Below are 12481 nucleotides of genomic sequence, written 5' to 3' on the forward strand. Positions count from 1 at the left end.
GGAGAACATAGGCAAAACACTCTCAGACATAAATCACAGCAGGATCCTCTATGATCCACCTCCCAGAATTCTGGAAATAAAAGCAAAAATAAACAAATGGGATCTAATTAAAATTAAAAGCTTCTGCACAACAAAGGAAAATATAAGCAAGGTGAAAAGACAGCCTTCTGAATGGGAGAAAATAATAGCAAATGAAGCAACTGACAAACAACTAATCTCAAAAATATACAAGCAACTTCTGCAGCTCAATTCCAGAAAAATAAATGACCCAATCAAAAAATAGGCCAAAGAACTAAATAGACATTTCTCCAAAGAAGACATACAGATGGCTAACAAACACATGAAAAGATGCTCAACATCACTCATTATTAGAGAAATGCAAATCAAAACCACAATGAGGTACCATTTCACACCAGTCAGAATGGCTGCAATCCAAAAATCTGCAAGCAATAAATGCTGGAGAGGGTGTGGAGAAAAGGGAACCCTCCTACATTGTTGGTGGGAATGCAAACTAGTACAGCCACTATGGAGAACAGTGTGGAGATTCCTTAAAAAATTGCAAATAGAACTACCTTATGACCCAGCAATCCCACTTCTGGGCATACACACCGAGGAAACCAGAATTGAAAGAGACACATGTACCCCAATGTTCATCACAGCACTGTTTATAATAGCCAGGACATGGAAACAACCTAGATGTCCATCAGCAGATGAATGGTAAGAAAGCAGTGGTACATATACACAATGGAGTATTACTCAGCTGTAAAAAAGAATTCATTTGAATCAGTTCTGATGAGATGGATGAAACTGGAGCCGATTATACAGAGTGAAGTAAGCCAGAAAGAAAAACACCAATACAGTATACTAACACATATATATGGAATTTAGGAAGATGGCAATGACGACCCTGTATGCAAGACAGGGAAAGAGACACAGATGTGTGTAATGGACATTTGGACTCAGAGGGAGAGGGAGAGGGTGGGATGATTTGGGAGAATGACATCCTAACATGTATACTATCATGTAAGAATTGAATCGCCAGTCTATGTCTGACGCAGGATGCAGCATGCTTGGGGCTGGTGCATGGGGATGACCGAGAGAGATGTTATGGGGAGGGAGGTAGGAGGGGGGTTCATGTTTGGGAACGCATGTAAGAATTAAAGATATTAAAATTTAAAAAATAAAAAACTAAAAAAAAAACAAAAACAAAACAAAACAAAAAAAAACCCCTGCACTTGAATTGTAAACGTCTCATGACTGGAGCTGAATATTAGACTCAGTAATTGTCCATATCATGGTCTTAACTTCAGCAATAAGGATATTGCAAATACTGGACAAAATTAGTGAAAGCAAATTTCTGCCACACTGTTTCCTTTTTTCTTTTCTTGCAAATCTCAGATATGCAGATGGATTTGTTGCAACTATTCCAGATAGTTTTATGTAATTTTACCACATATATTGTTGATTTTACATTTCTCAGTTTATCAACATATATATATATACACATATATATATATATATGTATATTCTATGGTATATTTCAAACCTATCAATAAACCATAGTTTTCTTTTTTTTCCTGAGTAAATTTGGTGGGTGCCACTTCTTCCAGCCCAGATTTCTTAGTGTTGCTGGTCTTCCTGCTTCCAGAAATGCAGACCCTGCGTGTGGCTTTGGCAAGTGTGGGAATTGGCTGTGTTGCTGCCTCTACATCTGCTCTTTCTGTCCAGTCTACTGAACTCATCCCCACTCTCCTCAGGTAAGAGTTTATGGATGCTCTGGCAGGATCTAAAGTATGACTTCCCCATCTAACTGATGCTTATTTCAGGAGTGAACACAATAAGATCTTTAAGTTATAAATTAATCATTTGTAATTGTGATAATATATCAATAGCAACTATAGCTAAAGTTAATTAAAAAACCCAACTTTGTTCTGTGTATTGTTCTGAGCAGTAATTCAATGTATCTTCTCATTAATCTTTTGAATCTCTTATTACTATAGGTCCAATGTGTAACATTCCATATAAAATAATGAAAATGTATCAATACACTTTGACAAAGACAGCTAGAAAACCAGGGAGCAAATCTCAATAACAAGGGTTTATCATCAAGCTCATGAATATAGTAATTGTGTTTCATTGCAGAGTAATATCTCTCAAATTTTATGTGCAGATATTTACTGAATTACCACATCATGTCATTTACTCCTTCAGGGCAAACTTTGTAGGATTAGATATGCTAGCTAGCAGGTGTGGGGCAACCCTGGCTCCCCTCTTGATGACCCTAGTAGTGTATCTACCCATCCTGCCCTGGATCATCTATGGAGTCTTTCCGATTGTTGCTGGTCTTCTCATTCTTCTCCCACCTGAAACCAAAAATCTGCCCATTCCTGACACTATCCAGGATGTGGAAAATAAGTGAGTAAACCTTCTACCACCCCCTGGGAGGGACTGTGTGCTTTGGATCTGTGGGTGAGAAAGGCAACACACCTCACGAGTCCCTCAGATCACTGGGGAGGCTGAGCCTTGCCTGGGATACTCCCATCTTGGGCCATTATCTTCATGAGAGGCAAGGTCATTTCCATCCATTGTGAATTCTAGTCTAGACTGCTGAGATCCCCTCTGCCCTGTTCTCATTGGTAGTTTTAGTGCTGAACTGATGGTAATTAGCTCTGTTATGATTTTGCATCCTACCTGTCCTCAGGAGAAACACACATTCATATTGGGATCATGATCCTTAGATCCATAAGAGCTTGGGATAGAGGGGAAATAAATGGGATGACCAGTGAAGGAGCATTGTTAGGAAAATCACATTTAGTTAAGGACTTTCTGAGCAAAGGTAGTAAAAAAGTTATTTGTTTGCATGTGGCTGTAAGATTCAGTCAGTTTTGCTGCCACAAGTTATGCAAAGATTGAGGATAATAAGAAACTGGAAAAGGCATTTAAAAACTATAACATTGTATCTTAGTTTCATAGGGCTTCTACAGTAGAATCTGATAAACTGAGTGACTTAAGCAAAATAAATTTACTGTCTCAAATTTCAGGAGGCTGAAAGTCTGAGCTTAAGTTGTTGGAAGGACTCTACATCTTCTGAAGGCTCTAGAGAAGGATCTGTTCCAGGTCTCTCCTGGATTCTGGTAGTTCCTTGGTTAATGGAAAATAGCCCCAGTCTTCACATTGCGTCCCTCTGGCATGCCTTTATGTCTCAAGTTCCCCCTTTTTATAAGATCATCATCCTATTGGATCAGGGGCTCTTTCTACTCCAGTTTGACCTCATCTTAATTAATCAGCAACAACCCTGTTTTCAAATATGATAATTGCATATTCTGAGGTAGGTTGTTAAGACTTCAATATATATACTTAGGAAGGTACACAACCGAACCTATAACAAGTTGGGAATTCCTTTAGATTTTTAACCCAGTTCCTGACTTATCAAAGGTGTCATTGGCCAGAGATCCAAATGACAAAGTGAGAATCTGAAAGGCTGAGTGTGAGTAGCACTTTCAAGTGCTTTCATGTGTCTGCACAGTTGGGGTTGTTGAGTCGCTAAGTCACGTCTGATTCTTTTGGGACCCCATGGACTGTGGCCCACGAGGCTCCTCTGCCCATGGAATTTCCCAGGCAAGAATATTGGAGTGGACTTCCATGCCCTTCTCCAGGGGATCTTTCTGACCCAGGGATCAAACCTGTTTCTCTTGCATTGGCAGGAGAGTTCTTTACCATTGAGTCACCCTGATTCAGTGGTAAGAAATCTGTGACTTAGTGACTCAATAGCAACAATGAAAGAAGTTGATGGTTAGGGATCAATTTGTACTTGTACAAAGAGGGCATCCAAACTTATTTTTATTTTTTCTCTTTCATAATGCCTATTCTTATTTTCTGATTGGTTGGTTAATTTGTTGTTTCTCCTTTGGTTTTTCAGCCAAAAATTCTCAAGAAAAATAAATGAAAAATATTCTGACATAAAAGTGACAAAATTTTAAGGCTCTTCATGGTCTTGCTGGTGAGGAAGAAAAAAATACGAAGAAAAAATATCTCCAGGAGTAGATATCTCCTTTATATCTACAAAATGGCAAGAAAATACACTTGAAAAATACATCTCATTTATAATTATTGCATTAATTGGCAATTAAATATATAATAAATGAGAATATGTAATTCCATGAACAATCCCATTTTGGGGGAAGAAGTCAAAAAAGTTTAAAATTTATCAATAAATTATTAATAGACAAGGTGATTCAGAAACAGAAGAATACCATGGCAGGTTCATGTAAGGAGGACCATATGATGAACTCTAAATAAATTTGCAAAAGTCAAGTCAATCAATGTAATACACCACATTAACAAATTGAAAAATAAAAGCCATATGATTATCTCAATAGATGCAGAGAAAGCCTTTGACTAAATTCAACATCCATTTATGATAAAAACTCTCCAGAAAGCAGGAATAGAAGGAACATACCTCAACATAATCAAAGCTATATATGACAAACCCACAGCAAACATCATCCTCAATGGTGAAAAATTGAAAGCATTTCCCCTAAAGTCAGGAACAGACAAGGGTGCCCACTTTCACCGCCACTATTCAACATAGTCTTGGCCACAGCAATCAGAGCAGAAAAAGAAATAAAAGGAATCCAAATTGGAAAAACAGAAGTCAAACTCTCACTGTTTGCAGATGACATGATCCTCTACATAGAAAACCCTAAAGACTCCACCAGAAAATTACTAGAGCTAATCAATGAATATAGTAAAGTTGCAGGATATAAAATCAACACACAGAAATCCCTTGCATTCCTATACACTAATAATGAGAAAATAGAGAAATTAAGGAAACAATTCTATTCACCATTGCAGCGAGAAGAATAAAATACTTAGGAATATATCTACTTAAAGAAACAAAAGACCTATATATAGGAAACTATAAATCACTGATGAAAGAAATCAAAGAGGACACTAATAGATGGAGGAATATATCATGTTCATGGATCAGAAGAATCAATATAATGAAAATGAGCATACTACCCAAAGCAATCTATAGATTCAGTGCAATCCCTATCAAGCTCCCAACGGTATTTTTCACAGAGCTAGAACAAATAATTTCACAATTTGTATGGAAATACAAAAAACCTTGAATAGCCAAAGCAATCTTGAGAAAGAAGAATGGAACTGGAGGCATCAACCTGCCTGACTTCAGGCTCTACTACAAAGCCACAGTCATCAAGACAGTATCGTACTGGCACAAAGACAAATATAGATTAATGGAACAAAATAAAAAGCCCAGAAATAAATCCATGCACCTATGGACACCTTTTCTTTGACAAAGGAGGCAAAAATATACAATGGAGTAAAGACAATCTCTTTAACAAGTGGTGCTGGGAAAACTGGTCAACCACTTGTAAAAGAATGAAACTAGAACACTTTCCAACATCATACACAAAAATAAACTCAACATGGATTAAAGATCTAAATGTAAGACCAGAAACTATAAAAATCCTAGAGGAGAATATAGGCAAAACACTCTCTGACATACATCACAGCAGGATCCTCTATGACCCACCTCCCAGAATACTGGAAATCAAAGCAAAAACAAACAAATGGGACCTAATTAAAACTAAAAGCTTCAGCACAACAAAGGAAACTATAATAAAGGTGAAAAGACAGCCTTCAGAATGAGAGAAAATAACAGCAAATGAAGAAACTGACAAAGAATTAATCTCAAAAATATGCAAGCAACTCCTGCAGCTCAATTCCAGAAAAATAAATGACCCAATCAAAAAATGGGCCAAAGAACTAAACAGACATTTCTCCAAAGAAGACATACAGATGGCTAACAAACACATGAAAAGATGCTCAACATCACTCATTATCAGAGAAATGCAAATCCAAACCACAATGAGGTACCATTTCACACCAGTCAGAATGGCTGCAATCCAAAAGTCTACAAGCAATAAATGCTGGAGAGGGTGTGGAGAAAAGGGAATCCTCTTATGCAAACTAGTACAGCCACTATGGAGAACAGTGTGGATATTCCTTAAAAAACTGGAAATAGAACTGCCTTATGACCCAGCAATCCCATTGCTGGGCATACACACCGAGGAAACCAGAATTGAAAGAGACATGTGTACCCCAGTGTCATCGCAGCACTGTTTATAATAGCTAGGACATGGAAGCAACCTAGATGTCCATCAGCAGATGAATGGATAAGAAAGCAGTGGTACATATACACAATGGAGTATTACTCAGCCATTAAAAAGAATACATTTGAATCAGTTCTAATGAGGTGGATGAAACTGGAACCTATTTTACAGAGTGAAGTAAGCCAGAAAGAAAAACACCAATACAGTATACTAACTCATATATATGAAATTTAGGAAGATGGTAATGATAACCCTGTATGCAAGACAGCAAAAGAGACACAGATGTATAGAACAGTCTTTTTTGACTCTGTGGAAGAGGGCGAGGGTGGGATGATTTGGGAGAATGGCATTGAAACATGTATAATATCATATGTGAAACGAATCACCAGACCAGGGTCGATGCATGATACAGAATGCTCAGGGCTGGTGCACTGGGATGACCCAGAGGGATGGTATGGGGAGGGAGATGGGAGGGAGGTTCAGGATGGGGAACACGTGTACACCCGTGGTGGATTCATGTTGATGTATGGCAAAACCAATACAATATTGTAAAGTCACTAGCCTCCAATTAAAATAAATAAATTTATATTAAAAAATAAATTTGCAAAAGTCAGAACTGTATAGCATATGCAACTGGACATCAAAAGAAATCCAGAAGCAAATACCTATATATCTGTAAACTTAGTGCATGATACTTTTGATGTCATAAGTCACTGGCAATTAGAAAATTATGTTCTTTTTGGAAATACATTCATTGAAATGGTAACAGTGGTAAACTTTAAGTGGTCAAATTTTAAGTGATTACTTTTTCTTTGCGATTTTTCATGTTCATGTTTTTAAAAAGTAAGCATACATAATTTAAAATATCATAAGGGGATGACCAAGTGACTACTTAATAGAGAAATTGTTATGGATCAGCCATCTCAACAGAAGCAAAGCTATTGTTCAAGGACATGGAAGAATGACTGTGAAGGCAATTCAGAGATTTTCAGAGCTGCCACTCCATTCACAAGCCCAGAGGGCAAGGGGCTGAGAGGGCCTTGTTGTTATTGTTATTTTGTTGCTAAGTCACATCTGACTGCCACCCCATGTGACCTCTGCCTGGTGCTGTCTCATGTTGTTGTCTATGGTTCCCTTATTTTTGGTATAATTTACACATGGTAAAAAGTACAAATCCCAAGGTCAAAATTCAGTGTATTTGCATAAATTCAAATACCAGGGTCAAATGCAATCCAATCAACAGGGAGATTAATTCCATCACCCAGAAATTACTTTTGTGTTCATTCCTCAGTCAGAATTGTCCCTTAGCTTTCAATCCTCTTCCACTGTGTATTTCACTAGGTGTTAACTTTGTTTCTCCTAGACCATCACATAAGTTTATTACAGAGTTATACTTTTTTTTGTATCGACATTTGCTTGGTATATTGTACTTGAAATTCATGCCTGTTTTTGTTTGTATCAATATTTCATTCCTTTTTATTGCCACGAAGTATTACTTAGTATAGATTTGAAAATACTGCCAAGTTAGATATCTGAAAAAGGGTTAATATCCAAAATTCATAAGTAACACCTACAATTCAATAACAAAATACCAAGTAACCCAATTTAAAAATAGACAAAGAACTCTAATAGACATTTTCCTAAAGAAGACATACAATGGCCATCAGTTTTTGGACAGTTGCTCAACATCGCTGATCATCGTAGAAAGGAAAATCAAAACTACAATGGAGAATCTCCTCACACCTCTTAGAATGGCTATGATGGAATAAAATTTATACTTTAAAGCAGGACAAGAAACTTTAAGCATGACATATTCCTTGCCCATACCGATCCCTCCTTCATGCGCAATGAGTATCTGCATTGTACATTAATCAGAGCTCCTAAAGGATGAGAATGTTTGCTCAACTGTAACAGGCAATGGTGATCTGCTGCTTGCTTGGTGTGTGCAGAACTAGACTATGTATCTTTGGTGAACTTGATGCAAAATGTCAGTGTGTCATTTGTGATGTAAATTTCTTTGTCTCAAATATATATATGTGACTGTGCCTTCAACTTCTAACAAATAGAACAGTCCTCAGAGTTTTCTGAAAGGCTGTCTCTTGGATTACAATCCTCAGCCTGGTTCAAATAAAATTCTCTATTACTCCTTTGGATTGACTATTGATTAATTTTTTCATTGACAGCTAGCATCAAGAAGACAAGAGATAATAAGTGTTGGTGAGTATGTGGTTGGTATTTAGTTGCTGAGTCTTGTCCAACACTTTTGCGATGCCATGGACTATATCTTGCCAGGATCCTCTGTCCTTGGAATTTTCCAGGCAAGAATACTGGAGTGGGTTGCCATTTCCTTCTCCAGGGGATCTTCTCGACCTAAAGATCAAGCCTCCCTCTCCTGCATTGCAGGCGGATTCTTTACCACTGAGCCACCAGGGACGTTAATATGTGGAGTAGAGGCAATACTTGGTGCTAATATGAATGAGTGCAGTTACTATGGAAAACAGCATAAAGATTCCACAAAATTTTTTTTTAAAATAGCATATAATCCAGCAACCCTGTTTCTTGTTTTATATGCAAAAAGAATGAAAACAGGACAATGAAAAGATATTTGCATTCCCATGATTCTTTTTTACAATAACCAAGAAGCAACATAAGTGCTCATCTGAAAGTGAATGGTTAAAAACATGGTGTAAGTTTGAACAATATTATTCAGTCATGAGAAAAATAGAAGTGTTCTTGTGAAAACATGAATAGACCTTGGTAGCACTGTGCTAAGTAAGATAAATCAGACAGAGAATAACAGATACTGTAAATAAGTTAGATGTCAAATGTAAAAAAGTCAAACGTGTAAAATGGTATAAGTAGGATGGTGGTTATCAGGAGCTGGGAGATTGGGGAATTGGGGAAATGTTTAATTGTACAAATTTGCAACTAAGTAGATAAGATGTAATGCATAATTTGTGATTATAGTCAACAATGTATGTGTGTGTGTATGTGTGTGTGTGTGTGTGTGTGTTTGTGTATGTATGTGTGTGTTAGTTGCTCAGTCATGTCTGGCATTTTGCAATCCCATGGACTATAGCTTGCCAGGCTCCTCTGTCCATGAAAGTCTCTTGGCAAGAATGCTGGAGTGGGTTGCCATTTCCTTCTCCAGGCGATGTTCCCAAGCCAGAGATCAATCTTGGGTCTCCCGCATTGGAGGCAAATTCTTTCCCATCTGAGCTACCAGGAAAGCCCATAGTCAACAATACTATATTGCAAATTTCAAAAGTTGTTAGTCTGGATCTTAATTATTCTCCACACAAAAAAGAAATGATAATTCTGTGGCATGATTAGTGTTAGCTAATAATAATCATGTGGTGTGCATACTCAGTCGTGTCTGACTCTTTGCGACCCCATGGACTGTAGCCTGCCAGGCTCCTCTGTCCATGAAATCGTCCAGGCAAGAACACTGGAGTAGGTTGCCATTTCCTTCTCCAATGCATGAAAGTGAAAAGTGAAACTTTTCATGTCTGACTCTTTGCGACCCCATGGACTGCAGCCTACCAGGTTCCTCCATCCATGGGATTCTCCAGGCAAGAGTACTGGAGTGGGGTGCCATTGCCTTCTCCATCATATTGAAGTATATAAATGTATCAAATCAGCACTGCTGTATGTCTTGTTGTTGTTTAGTTGCTAAGTCACGTCCAATTCTTTGCAACCGCATGGACTATAGCCTACCAGGCCACTCTGTCATGGATTTCCCAAGCAAGAATACTGGAGTTGGTTGCCATTTTCTTTTCCAGAGGATTTTCCCTACCCGGGGATTGAACCCACCAGTCTCTTGCATTGGCAGCAGATTCTTTACCGCTAAGCCACCAGGGAAGCCCCCATTGTATATCTTTTGCGTGTGAGCTAAGTCACTTCAGTCATGTCTGATTCTTTGCAACCCCATGGAATATAGCCCACCAGGCTTCTCTGTCCATGGGATTTCCTAACCAAGAATACTGGAGTGGGTTGTCTTGCCCTTCTCTAGGGGATCTTCTCAACCTAGGTAACTAACCTGCATCTCCTCCATCTCCTGCAGTGGCAGGGGGGTTCTTTACCACTAGCACCACCTGGGAAGCCCCTTATCTTAACCTTATACAATTTTTAAATGTCCATTATATCTCAATAAAGAACAAACAGACAAATAAAAACTTGAAACAATCCTGTTGGGCTTTGCCAGTTAAACTTACAATGTATATGTATTTCATGTATTCAACAGTGAAAAGAAATAAGTTATAGAAACACATACCAGCTTCCCTGGTAGCTCAGCAGGTAGAAAATCCACCTGCAATGCAGGAGACCCTGGTTTGATTCCTAGGTCTGGAAGATCTGCTAGAGAAGGAATAGGCTACCCACTCCAGTATTCTTGGGCTTCCCTGGTGGCTCAGCTGGTAAAGAATTCACCAGCAATGAGGAAACCTGGGTTCAATCCCTGGGTTGGGAAGATCCCCTATAGAAGGGAATGGCTACCCACTCCAATATTCTGGCCTGGAGAATTCCATAGACTATTCCATGGGGTGGCAAAGAGTTGGACAGGATTGACTGACTTTTGCACATAGGATAGGCTTCCCAGATGACTCACTGGGTAAAGAATCCACCTGCCATGTGTGAGACCTGGATTTGATCCCTCGGTTGGGAAGATCCCCTGGAGGAGGGCATGGCAACCCACTCCAGTATTCTTGCCTGGAGAATCCCATGGACAGAGGAGCCTGGCAGGCTACAGTCCATGGAGTGGCAAAGGATTGGACGTGACTGAGTGACTAACACTTTCACTTTTAATTTTATTTGCATCTTGATATAATTTTCAACATGATAGTTTTTTTAAATCTTTTCTTTCAGATATTCCATTATAAGTGCATAGAAATGCAATAGGTCTCTGTATTAATCTTGTGTCTTATAGCCTTGCTGACTGTGGCTCAGATCATGAACTCCTTATTGCCAAATTCAGACTCAAATTGAAGAAAGTAGGGAAAACCGCTAGACCATTCAGGTATGACCTAAATCAAATCCCTTATAATTATACAGTGGAAGTGAGAAATAGATTTAAGGGACTAGATCTGATAGATAGAGTGCCTGATGAACTATGGATGGAGGTTTGTGGCATTGTACAGGAGGCAGGGATCAAGAACATTCCCATGGAAAAGAAATGCAAAAAAGCAAAATGGCTGTCTGGGGAGGCCTTACAAATAGCTGTGAAAAGAAGAGAGGCAAAAAGCATAGGAGAAAAGGAAAGATATAAGCATCTGAATGCAGAGTTCCAAAGAATAGCAAGGAGAGATAAGAAAGCCTTCTTCAGTGATCAATGCAAAGAAATCAAGGAAAACAACAGAATGGGAAAGACTAGAGATCTCATCAAGAAAATTAGAGATACCAAGGGAACATTTCATGCAAAAATGGGCTCGATAAAGGACAGAAATGGTATGGACCTAACAGAAGCAGAAGATATTAAGAAGAGGTGGCAAGAATACACGGAAGAACTGTACAAAAAGATCTTCATGACCCAGATAATCATGATGATGTGGTCACTAATCTAGAGCCAGACATCTTGGAATGTGAAGTCAAGTGGGCCTTAGAAAGCATCACTAAGAACAAAGCTAGTGGAGGTGATGGAATTCCAGTTGAGCTGTTTCAAATCCTAAAAGATGATGCTGTGAAAGTGCTGCACTCAGTATGCCAGCAAATTTGGAGAACTCAGCAGTGGCCACAGGACTGGAAAAGGTCAGTTTTCATTCTAATCCCAAAGAAAGGCAATGCCAAAGAATACTCAAACTACAGCACAATTGCACTCATCTCACATGCTAGTAAAGTACTGCTCAAAATTCTCCAAGCCAGACTTCAGCAATACGTGAACCGTGAACTCCCTGATGTTCAAGCTGGTTTTAGAAAAGGCAGAGGAACAAGAGATCAAATTGCCAACATCTGCTGGATCATGTATAAAGCAAGAGAGTTCCAGAAAAACATCTATTTCTGCTTTATTGACTATGCCAAAGCCTTTGACTGTGTGGATCACAATAAACTGTGGAAAATTCTGAAAGAGATGGGAATACCAGACCACCTAACCTGCCTCTTGAGAAATCTGTATGCAGGTCAGGAAGCAACAGTTAGAACTGGACATGGAACAACAGACTGGTTCCAAATAGGAAAAGGAGTACGTCAAGGCTGTATATTGTCACCCTGCTTATTTAACTTATATGCAGAGTACATCATGAGAAACGCTGGGCTGGAAGAAGCACAAGCTGGAATCAAGATTGCCGGGAGAACTATCAATAACCTCAGATATGCAGATGACACCACCCTTATGGCAGAAAGTGAAGAGGAAC

At 38.8% G+C, this 12481-nt stretch overlaps 1 protein-coding gene across 4 annotated transcripts in view; it reads left to right on the top strand.

Moving 5' to 3' along the window:
* The window catches only part of LOC101118318 (solute carrier family 22 member 10-like), an 87909-nt gene extending 79619 nt beyond the window's left edge, over positions 1-8290 (top strand). For 2 of the 4 annotated variants that reach the window (XM_004019622.5, XM_060404308.1), the window contains 3 exons: positions 1649-1757; positions 2212-2415; positions 3920-8290. In XM_004019622.5, coding sequence (XP_004019671.1) covers positions 1649-1757; positions 2212-2415; positions 3920-3980 — 374 coding nt within the window. In that variant the 3' untranslated portion in view covers positions 3981-8290. The remainder of the gene's footprint in view (positions 1-1648; positions 1758-2211; positions 2416-3919) is intronic. The other 2 variants (XM_042238301.2, XM_060404309.1) reach the window with 1 other exon arrangement.
* The last annotated feature ends 4191 nt before the right edge of the window (positions 8291-12481 follow it).

This window comes from Ovis aries, chromosome 21 (genome assembly GCF_016772045.2).
Source record: "Ovis aries strain OAR_USU_Benz2616 breed Rambouillet chromosome 21, ARS-UI_Ramb_v3.0, whole genome shotgun sequence".
Lineage (NCBI taxonomy): Eukaryota > Metazoa > Chordata > Mammalia > Artiodactyla > Bovidae > Ovis > Ovis aries.